Source organism: Mobula birostris, chromosome 6, assembly GCF_030028105.1.
Source record: "Mobula birostris isolate sMobBir1 chromosome 6, sMobBir1.hap1, whole genome shotgun sequence".
NCBI lineage: Eukaryota > Metazoa > Chordata > Chondrichthyes > Myliobatiformes > Myliobatidae > Mobula > Mobula birostris.
Genome location: NC_092375.1, coordinates 161,362,502 through 161,374,651, shown reverse-complemented (window position 1 = coordinate 161,374,651; position 12,150 = coordinate 161,362,502). Strand labels below are relative to the sequence as shown.

General features: G+C 38.3%; 1 protein-coding gene across 3 annotated transcripts in view; it reads right to left on the bottom strand.

Moving 5' to 3' along the window:
- nckap1 (NCK-associated protein 1) overlaps positions 1-12,150 on the bottom strand; it is a 154,274-nt gene that overhangs the window by 100,063 nt on the left and 42,061 nt on the right. For 2 of the 3 annotated variants that reach the window (XM_072261729.1, XM_072261730.1), the window contains exons 6-12: positions 11,343-11,433; positions 11,057-11,194; positions 10,931-10,979; positions 6,052-6,208; positions 4,073-4,129; positions 2,275-2,371; positions 457-566 (exon numbers count right to left, since the gene is read on the bottom strand). In XM_072261729.1, the coding sequence (XP_072117830.1) occupies positions 457-566; positions 2,275-2,371; positions 4,073-4,129; positions 6,052-6,208; positions 10,931-10,979; positions 11,057-11,194; positions 11,343-11,433 (699 nt within the window). The remainder of the gene's footprint in view (positions 1-456; positions 567-2,274; positions 2,372-4,072; positions 4,130-6,051; positions 6,209-10,930; positions 10,980-11,056; positions 11,195-11,342; positions 11,434-12,150) is intronic. The other variant, XM_072261731.1, reaches the window with a different exon arrangement.

The window sequence follows — 12,150 nt, the reverse complement described above, 5'->3', positions numbered from 1 at the left end:
CAAAAATTTGCCATCTCTCAGCAATTGTACATCTTTTTAAAAGCTATTTCATCATATTCTTGACTAGACAACTATCTATTTCAGATTCTGACAGAATAAAACAAACCAAAACTGCTTTACTTAACAATCAACAGCTTGCAGGCTCTCCTCCCCAAACCTGTACTCAAATGCTTTCCAGTCACCGTTTATCATCATCTGAATTTGAGCTAGGGCCGCGCAAATATTCCACGTTTCTCTCGTACTTCCCACTTCTCCCCCAAGCTTATACTCGCTTCAACCCACCTTTCTGATAGAATCTAATCCTGTAATATATTTTCTTTTATGTTGTATGACTTTCCCTCAAGTTGTTCCTTTCATCATCAAATATGCTGATATGAAAAATATCATTCTTGGACCCTTGATGTCCTGACCACAAGAGAAAATTAGCACATATTTACTATTAACACATTTACTTACTTATCAATAAAATCATCACTGTTTCTTGTTCTTGGAATGTTATCTGCATGACGAAGCAGCCAGATAATTTCATCACGTGCAAAAGATAGAGCCATGAAGACAAAGAGTGCCTACAAGGAGAGAGCGTGAATTACAAATCACAAATGGAATAATATTCTGCTAGTACAAACTCTAAGCAGAAATACTGTTGTAGGTGTCCTGACTAGCTGCATCATGTTCTAGTATGGCAAGCTGAATTGAAGCTGCAGCAATTAGTGGACTCTGCCCAATACTTTATGGGCACATCCCTCCCCAGCACCATTTGTAGGTAGCGCTGCCTAAAAAATAGTAACATCCAAAGATCCCCACTACCTGGGCTACACCATCTTTTTCAGCTAGCATTGGCCAGGAGGTACAGAAGCCCATAGTGTCTGAGCACTAGGTTCAAGAACAGCTACTACCTTTCAGTCATTTGGTTCTTGAATCCCCTAGCAAAACCATTGTCATCACTACAGTTCAGAAATACTGACCACTCTGATCACTTCGTGTTAAAATGGACACTTTTGTTCCAATTGTTTCTTTTTCTGAAAATTGTGTACAATTTAAGTTTATTTGTATTGTGCTTATATGATCCTGATGCCTGTGATGTTGTTCAACTTTGAAAAGCCAAAACAGCAAGAAACTTCACAACTAGCAAAAATAAATTCTGGTTGCTTGCCATTAGATGGTATTGGGATAATAGTCATATCGACCTCAAGATAAAACTGTTCTGAGCTCAAAACGGGTATTTCTATTAGAAAAATGAATCATACAAATAGAATAAACAGTGCTAAAAAAATCAACTTTCAAAACACAAGTTGTACTAGAGGACTGGCAATTTAGTTATTTTCAAATGCTTATTTTGAGATATTATTTTGAGGCACTGCTTTTGTCCAAATTCACTTTAAACGGGAGGAGCAGATAACAGCGCGCCGCGCGTGCGCAGCTCTCCGGTGAAAAGTTAAATAGGGTCCATGGACAATTCTGATTTGATGGAGAATGGACGTGAAAGCACAGAGGAACATCTGAGGAAATTTCTGAAACGCCCATCCGCTGCTGTCGTTACTGTGTGGTCAGGAATCTTTCGGAGGGTAAGCCTCAAAATCCCCGGCCTTGCCTGCTTTTGGCGACCAAGGTTGAGGTAGAATCATTCAGACAGAGGTGGCGCTCAATACTCGGTGTCAGAAAGCTGATCAGAGCTCGAAGTTTTCGGATGACTCAGAGTCAGAGTGTGGTCGGCATGGCAGGGAGAGTTTTTCTTCCTTCTCCCGTCTGCGTGAGATGTGGGACATTTGAGAAACTTTGAACTTTACTGTGCTCACGGACTTTCTTCATCAAGTTATGGTATTGTTACACTGTTTGTAACTATATGTGTAATTATGTGGTTTTGTCAGTTTTTTCAGTCTTGGTTTGTCCTGTGTCTTGTGATATCACACCGGAGGAAACAATGTATCATTTCTTAATGCATGCATTACTAAATGACAATAAAAGGGGACTACGTGTCTTCATAATCTAAACATGTTCACATATATTGGTGGGTAGGAATTGCAGGGAATAAAATTTTCTGAAAATTATCAGGTGTAAGCTTGAGAAACTAAGTTTGTATGGCAAAACGTCCTTGCCCAAGTCAGGGAATGAACTCCAGGACAAGTGCATTAATACCCACTTCCTGTTAATAATGCGAAGGGCGTCATTCTTGTTTGCTACAAATAGTGAAGCAAGTACAAACAGTGTTTTCTAATAGTCTAAAGATCAAGCTCTACTGGAATAAAATAAATCACTGAAATATAAACTCAGTACCTTTGGACCAAGTAATCCAGGTTGGTCAGCAAGAACAGTGGCTAGCTCTTTTAAGGCAGACCGCAAAAACTTGCGTCGTTCTCTATGAAGTGGTCCGCTAAAGGGGATGAAGTTCAAATGAATGAAAACTATTAACATTCAGAGACAAGCAGAGAAGGTGAAACATGCAAAGCGCACACTGAATTCACTACACTAACTGCTAAATTGGATCTACTCCAAGTTGTCTACCACGGCAGATGCCATTTTTCTGGGTCTTTACTCAGCTCTGGAGCAACTGGACAACAAGGATACATACATCAAGATGTTCTTCATTGACTACAGCTCAGCATTAAACACCATCGTCTCCTCGAAACTCATCCCAAAGTTTCAAGACCTAGGCCACGGTACCTCCCAGTGTAAGTGGATCCTCGATTTTCTCACTTACAGATTCCAGTTAGTATGGATTGGCAACAACATCTTCTCCACAATCACCATCATATGTGGACCACAAGACTGTGTGCTTAGCCTAATGCTCTACTCACTTTATACCTTCGACTGTGTGTCAAAGTACAAATCCAATGTCTTAATTAAATTTGTTGATGACACCACTGCTGTTGGCCAAATCAAAGGTAGTGCTAAATCGGCATATAGGAGAGAAACTGAAAACCTGGCTAGTGGTACCACAGCAACGATGTCTCATTCAACATCAACAAAACCAAAGAACTGATTATCAACTACAGGAGATTGTAGTCTTTTTCTGTTGATCAGTGTCAAAAAAGCCAAATAAAATCCACTGTGATCCAATGTTGTAAAACAATAAAACATGAAAACATCCAAGGGTGGTGAATGCCTTTGACAGGCACTGTATGTGGGCAGATGGAGTTTAATCCAGACAAACATGAGGTGTTGCACATTGGGAGGCTAAATGGAATGAGTAAGGATACACTTAATGGCAGGCCCCTTCTTCCAAGGGGTGTAAATACTTCTTCTAGGCACTCTATGTATGTGTGTTATACATAGTTACTATCTACAACCCTGAGATTCATTTTCTTGCAGGCATACTCAAGAAATCCATAATAAAAAATAAAAATATTTTTAAAAAAAGCTTTTCCTAATAGTTTTACAAGCTAAGCTTTTAACCAGCTACTTAAGCAATTGACCTCCAAGTCAACCATAATCTTGTTGCTGGGTTTGGAGGTTTGTGTGTCTCAATGACCTGGAGGGCTATGTTGGCTGGAGTCAGGGCTTTCTGCTTTGGCTCTTGGTTGGGTCACCCATGCCAAACAGGTCAAAAGGGTAGAGGCCAGACTAAGTGACCACCAGTCCTCCAGGTTCGGGGATTCAGCTCAGGGCCAAGAACTAACTTGGTAAACAAAATTGTTATAGAAACAACAATGAAGGATTGTACTGCATCAGAGTGCAATGGTATTCCAGAGTCTCCATCCAGGACTTGTGTGACTGGCGCTACTGAAAACCGCAAGGAAGCCACTGACATGATGCCAGAGATGGAGGACCTTCAATGCTGCTCTAAATACCAGTGGTTTAACAGGCAGCAGGTTAAGTGACTGAACACTATGATACAAGGTCCTGATACTTCAGGAGAACAACTACCTCCAGGATATTATATGCTACCAAGATGCCTTTCCAAATTCAAAACCTTTAGTGCAATAGGTAACCACAGCAGTGAATATTAGCAAAAGGCCTTACCCAGTTGATGCTCAACTGGCCAGATATCTAACTGTCTCTTTCAATATGGTTTCATTACATTTGTTAGTATTAAATGACTTCTTAATCAATTACAAACTACATATATACTTACGCATGTGATAATGCAGTCTCCCGACATTCGCGAATATCAGCTATGCGTTTGTTGTAACTATGAAAAGTAAAGTAGTAAATGTTGTTTAAAAATTATTTGCAAATCTAGAATAAACATAACGAAATCCACACTAGAAAGAGTCAGCCAAGTAGCACCGAGTAACTTGACAAGTCATTTGGAGGAAGTACATTTTTAATTTTAAAAAATTGAGAAAAATATTTGGAATACAGTAAAACAGATTTCTGAATTATCAGATCATTATCCAAGTATTCAAAAATGCTGATGGTTCAGCATCTAACTCCCTCTCCACTCACTGGAGGCCCTACTTGTTACACTCCTTTTCAAATTACACTAAAATAAATGTTCCAATGAAGCTGGTAATAATGAAAAAATATATATCAATGCTGAATAATTGTTAGAAACAATAATCCAGAAAATCTGCCAGTCTAGCATCAAAGTCCCATGTATCAGATTGTCGCAGTATTTTGTACTGGAACTAGACTATGAACTAATGTTACTTTGATAGTTGGAGGTAATTTTTAAGATTATTCTGTTAGGTTTACAATGAATTTCATGGAATCATTCTGAAAATGCAAATCCCAAAGCATGAATTTGTTTCTAGAAAAAGGTGAATAACTTCTTGGAAATTTGTATCGATATCCAGTGATGAATAGTTAAGTATTTGGAATTAAGTCAATATAATTCCAACTATGTGCCACTTTGCATTATGTTCCTAGGTGTGCCTCAATTTTCCAGTTATTTCAATAACATAAAAAACAAACATTTGCAACAGGCATGTATATAGAGCTTAACATAGGAAGCTTTAGAAACAATGTTTAAAAACTGGCCAACTCAGAAGCAGCTACCTCCAAGATATTATACGCTTTTCATAGCCCACAATTTTGAACTACCATGACAGCTTACCAATTAATGCCTACCTATAAGAAAATAAATCTCCAAGACTTAAATACACTGTAAATTAGGATTATTTAGTGAACAAATATTCTGCACAGTTTGATCACCATGAGATTTATGGGGCACGTAGCTGTAAAATTAATCTTGGAATTTATTCACAATATTGTGAAACATCAATTTTTGAATTACATTCTGTTGAATCATGTTCACCAGAGATAATTAATCCATATTCGCCTTGAAACTACTTCTGCTCCCAATGTTCTATTAGGAACAATCACAAATATATATTGTTTGAGAATTTTGACAATCTTTAGACCAGAAGTATGGTGCAGGAGGAACTGAAATTATTTCAGTGGGCAGTTCTCGCTATTTATAGCCAGTAAATCAGTTTGAAGCAAGCCTCATGGACCAAGTTTTTCCGAAAGTTCAAAATCCACTGTTAAGAATATGCAATCCAATAACAACACCAATCATAGGTCAACATCCCCAATGATAAAGTCTTGATAACACTTGGTCATTTTGCTGACCAGTCAGCTAATAAGACCATCAGAAGCAGGTCATTTGGTCCACTATTTCATTAAGGCTGATCCATTATTCCTCTCAGCCCTAATCTCCTGTCTTTGCCCCCTACCCCTCTGCCTCAAATATACCCAATGACTTTACTTGAAAAAAAGACATTCTTATTTTAGGAATCTCTGGTCCCTGACTGCTCAAAGTGAAGCAGAAGGATTTAGAAGTCCGGGCATGGAAACACATGATAAACGCTGTAAATAGTAGAAAGGTACGCAATTGCAAACTCCATACCCACAGCATCATAGTAAATGTCTGCAGTTCATCAGACATGATTCTAGCATGTGAGCCCAACAGTTTCAGAGTGTCAAGCACAGGCAATTTGCATCTTCCAGGAATTTCAGGTCAATGATATGGCACAATCTGAAGATATTTATATTACACTGAATATTTGCAACAAAATAAATAATGACGATCTTGATTAATTTCGCGACTTATTTTGGTACCAGTCACATTTCACAACATTGTTTTAGTGTATTCTAAAAAAAGGTTACCCTTTTATGTTCATGAACAAGTCTTCTGCAACTTTGTGAACATGGAATACTTCATCTCTGAATAGAGCAAGACAGGAACTGCTCTGCAGTGCAATTTTCCACAGGTTTAGAGCTGCCGAATCCGTGTTCAGGTTTCCATGGCACAGGATAAAGCCAACTAATATGAAGATAAAACAAGTCTTTGTAATGCATATGCACGAAATAGATAAAAATATTTCAGAGTTCTAGAAATATCTTGCAACACACTATCAGTGCTACAGTTTGCACTCTCCAGTTTAGAATCAATTATTTAATCCAACATATGATTCTCCTCAACACACATAAAATGCTGAAGGAACTCAGCAGGCCAGGCAACATCTATGGAAAAGAGCACAGTTGCTGTTTCAGGCCGAAACTCTTCAGCAGGACAGCCTGAAACATCGACTGTAATCTTTTCCATAGATGCTGCCCGGACTGCCGAGTTCCTCCAGCGTTTTGTGTGTGTTGCTCGGATTTCCGGCATCTGTAGATTTTGTCTTATTTGTGATGGGATCCTCCTCCTTTCCCCACACTCCTCAGGTGATGGAAACTGATAGGTACCTGACAAATAACTGATCAGCCACTCATATACTACAAACACCTACATATGGTTCAGATTACAAAGTTCATCATCTCAAATCCTTTTGCATTTTTTTAAATCTGTATAGTAACAGTACAAAAATAACATGACATCTTTGAATAACTGTTCATTGCATTTATCTGATTCTGGAGCACCTAGGCCATTTGATCCTTTAGAAGTTTAGTTTACTAAATTGCCCCGCACATGAAAATTGGAGGTGTATACAATTAGTGTGGGTCCCAACATTTATGAGATGCCTAGGTGATAACCCTTGGCAAAACAAAGCAAAATAATGTTAGCCCTGTTACCAAATAGCTTTAAAACCAAGTACGACGCATCTTTTTAGATATAATTAAACATTGGTATAATCAATATACAAATTCTTTTGATATGTACTAGCTAATGCCCTGATTCTGCTCATTTGTCTTATGGCCTTACACACTCAGTGGCCTGTACCTAATAAGTGCCCACTTAGTGCATATTTGTGAACTTCTGCTGCTGTAGCCCCTCCCCTCAAGGTTCAACATGTGTTCAGAGACATTCTTCTACAAACCACTGTTGTAAAATGTGGTCATCAGAGCTACTGTTGTCATTCTATCAGCTAGACCCTGTCTAGCCATTCACCACTGACCTCTCTCATTAACAAAGTGCTTTTGCTCACAGAACATCCATTCACCAGATGCTTTATGCATTTTGCAGCATTTTCTGTAAACTCTAAATTAGATTAGATTATGAGGACACGCACTCCTCTTTTATTGTCATTTAGTAATGCACGCATTAATGATACAATGTTTCTCCAGAATGGTATCACAGAAACACAAGACAAACCGACTGAAAAACTGACAAAAACCACATAATTATAACATATAGTTACAACAGTGCAAAGCAATACTGTAATTTGATAAAGAACAGACCATGGGCACGGTAAAAAGTCTCAAAGTTTCTTGACAGTCCCATCATCTCATGCAGACGGTGAACCCCCAGCGCCGCAAACTTGCCGATGCAGCAACCTGGAAGCACCCGACCACAGTCCGACTCTGAGCCCGTCCGAAGACTCCGAGCCTCCGACCAGCTCTCCGACACCGAGCACCATCTCTGCTGAGGCAAAAGGGAATAGGCAAAGCCGAGGATTTGGGGCCTTCCTCTCCGGAGATTCTCGATCGCACAGTAGCAGTGGCAGCTAAGCAGGCATTTCAGAAGTTTCTCCAGGTGTTTCTCAGTGCTGCTCACGGCTGTCTCCATCGAATCAGGATTGTGCACGGCATCCTAGTTAACACATATGATATCATTCGGAACGGCCGTGCGCACTGCGTCGCGCCGCCATCTTCTCCTCCCTAATACTGTTGTGTGTGAAAATCCCAGCAGATCAGCAGTTTCCAAAATACTCAAACCACCCTGTCTGGCACCAACAATCATTCCACAGTCAAAGGCACTTAAAACATATTTCTTCCCCATTCTGATGTTTGCTCTCAACAACTGAACCTCTTGTCATGTCTGCATATTTTTATGCACTGAGGTACTGCCACATGATTGGCTGATCAGATATTTGCAAGAATGAGGTGTATAGGTGTACCTAATAAAGCAGCCACTGAGTGTAAACGCAAATGTAAATTGACATTCCCATTATCCAGGATTAAACATACTATTCATGATGAAAGCAATCCTCTAGTTGAGCAGTTGTTGAGATACAGGATACACTCACTCAGATATACCTTCACTTAACTTAATAAACAGGACTGCTAGGTTGTATGGAAAATATTAAATCCTATGCACAACATACAGCTTAATCTTTCAGTGCCTGATGCAGACAGCAAAAGTAAAAATTCATCCTCTTGGCTCGACGTTTTATAGATTTGTTGAAAAATTTTGCCTCTGCTTAAGACAAAATGTGTAGAGCAGTTGTAAAATCTAATTAAGGTAATAGGAAATATACAGTTCAATTATGATCTTTGCTGCAGTTAAAAAAATTAAAAGTGTGATAATTTCTGTTTAATATTTTTCAGTTGAAAGTTTTACAATCTAAAATAACTTCCTATTTGCAATTTTTAAGTTTTACTTCAACTAAACCAGTGCTATTAGTTGAAGCTACTGCACCCTGCTGATGTAAACTAGTAGCAAAATCAAAGGGTTTCACAAGTGAAATGTAAATATTGTAGAACCGCCAAAATTATATGGAATATTTGCTAGCAAGGTTCCATTTATGAAAGAACTGCCAATTCTATTTAAGAATACAATACTGTGCAGAAGTCTTATTGTAAAACAATCTGTAAAGCAAAGATGCTTTCAAAAATAATTAAGAGTTTTTAAATATATATTTTTTTAAATCGCTATAATCAGTAAACAGTAAAAAACTAAAATTAATATTTGGTGTGACCACCCTTTGCTGTTAAAACTGTATCAATTTTCTTCAGTACACCATCATGCAGTTTTATAAGAAAGTCGGTTGCTAGGCTGTCCCAAGCATCTTGGAGACCTTGACACAGTTCTGCAGACTTTGATTGTGTTGCTTGCTTCTGTATCTTCAGGTCATCCCACAGAGCATTGATGATGTTGAAATCTGAGGTCTGGAGGCCATATAATCTGTTGCAGAACTCTGTTCTTTTCACTAAAGACGGTTCTTTATTACCTTTGCTGTTTGGGTTCATTGTCCTGCTGCAGAATGAAGTTGGGACCGATCAGATAGCTCCTTGATGGATGAGAATCTGCTTGTACTTCTCAGCATTGATGATACCTTTAATTCTGACCAGATCACCAACTCCATTTGCAGAATTGCAGCCCTAAACCTGCAGAGAACCTCACCGTTCCCCAATGTTGGCTGCAGATACTCATCCATGTAGCTCTCTTGAACTCTATGCACAAACTAACTCCTGTTTTGAGCCAAAAAATTTCAAATTTTGACTCCTCAGTCCACAGCACTTGCTACTATTGTTCAGAACTTCAGTCTTTGTGCTTTTGTGCGTAGGCAAGTCACTTGGTTTTGTTTCCACTTTGGAAGAATGGCTTTTTGGCAGCAACTCTTCCATGAAGACCATTTCTGACAAGACTTCATTAGTTTGTAGCAGCACTCAATTTCCGTGGCTGACCAACCTTGTCTGTTTCTTTATGCTTCTTCAGAAGAGTTTGGACAGCATACCTTGAAACCCCTGTCCACTGCAAAATTACTGTGTGGAGAGATCTTGCTGATGCAGGATGTCCATCTTGTGTCTTGTTGCTATGCTTATGCTCAATCTTGCCATGGTGCGTTGTAGTGTTATTAAATTTTGTAAAAATATTACAGACTAAACAATTCCAAAATACATTTTAGCTCCTTGTAAGGTGCCTGTACAAGTTAAGCACTATAGGTTTGTTAAATGTTTGTTAATAACCTCTGGATTCTTCCTTAGCCTCAAGGCATCGTTGGCATGAGAAGAAAAGACCAAAGAGTTTATCTGCCTATGCTTGTGGATTGAACCCTAAATTAATTGAGAACCTTTCCCTCTGTTCTTGGGACTTCACCTAGACAGAGGAATCTCGATCAATCAGTGCCCAGGGTGATTCCATGAATTGGAATTTGGAGTTCCCCCAACACCAGTAATCAAGTCTGCTGATGACAGCAACAATTAAGAGGTGACTAAGAAACATGAGCACTGAAATCTTTATGAAATCTTTGTAACTCACTATGTGGTATATAGTGTGGCTTATTTGTGCTTTCTGTTTTATGATAATAAATTAGACTCGTTACTTTGTTGTGTTTGCATGATTATCACCACATTTCCTGGAAACGCGAATTGGTTTGGGTCTTTTGGGTCTGATCAACCCAGCCCATCACACATGGTGCAAGAATCAAAGATCTGAAGGTTAAACTGCCACATTTGCCACACCCTCACCTTTGTTTATTCTTTGCTCAGTTTAATTCCTTCTACACCTCTTTCTGTTTCAGTTAATCAGTTTAGTTCATTCAGCTCATTATGTCATTGATCATTAGCTTCCCGTTTGTTATCTTTGTTTAACCATGCACTGAGCTATATACCTACCAAGTAATCAAGCTTTTATTTGAAAAGTGGTCTATTACTTTGTTACTTTCTTTACCAAATACAAACATTTCTCTAACACTTTTTTGGAAAGTAAATGTTTGGAAATCTAAAATTTGCTCTCTTCTACTGACACACTAATGTAGAAGACAAAAAAAAAATCTAAAACAATATTTATATAAAATTCTAGGGCATCCAAGATTTTTCCACAGTACTATACGTCTTTATGCAGTGGAGAAGGCATAACATTGCACTTGCATTTAATACTTACAAACAATCCATTTTTCCATTGTGTCCAAAGAAAGGTATTCACATGGCATCTGAACAAAAGAAAAAATAGTTTCATAATTGTTTAAACCGCTATCAAAAGAGGCTGAAAGTATACAATTTATTTTACCGTGTCAGATTGTGCAGGATTAAGCATGGTGCTGGGAGCACTGATCAGACTTAATAACTGAGCATTTCTCCATTGTTCTGCTGAAAGGTTCCGTCGAGGATAAACCATGTGGAGTGAAATTAGTGCATCCGACAAAGACTTCAAAAAAAAAAGGAAGAAAGATACATAGCAGTATTACTTTCAAAAATATTAGAAAAATAATTGGAGAGCTAAACACGAAAAAAAAGCAACAAACTGGAGGTTACGCAAAAAAAATTCATAAAGAAAAATTCTGTATTTGTCTTACTTTACTGTGTGGTACAAATTCTTCCATCATTTTCTTTAAGGGGTTTTCATAGTCCACAATCATCTGCCCAAGTCTTGGATACTCACGATCACTATCAGAAAAATATTACATGGGCTATTCTCAGTAGCAAGTTAACTAGATATCTGTATCTAACATAATATTTCAATTACTGGATGCTTACGAATAACGAACCATTCTCATGTCAGCTATAGCTGATGAATTTCCAAATAAAAGGACTGAGAAAGCTGAACAAATATTGACAGGATCAAATGAAAGAGAAAGGGCAGGACTCAGCACTCATGCTGATCCATTTCAATGCTTTACATTCTGGTCCACAAGGCAAGGAGCACCAGGATGGTTCTAACTCTTCAAGCATGACCAGAATCTCTGCCGAACTGCCATCCAAATGAGGCTTCACATTGTTAATTGAATCTGTGCTTTTGGACTTCAGGTGTCAATGTTTACCACAGCCTATGCATGCTGAATGTCAATTCAGGATGACAATATTTCCTTGGCATCCAATGATGCAAGACAACCATTGATGTTGAATGGTGAGGGATGCCTTTAATATTAAAGATTCGGTCGAAATACTTGTCTGTACATACAGTTGATGATGACATAATGCTTTAAAGACTTGATCTAACAGCTGAAGAGGAATGTTTTCAATGTCAAGTTAATGTTTAAAAAATAAACCTTCAGAAAACCCTGCCTAAACTGTTTAGCACTGCATACTGAAAACATTGAAATGCAATAACAGTTTAAGGATTTACTGAACATTGTTAAGATCAGTCCTCAATATGTATACTAA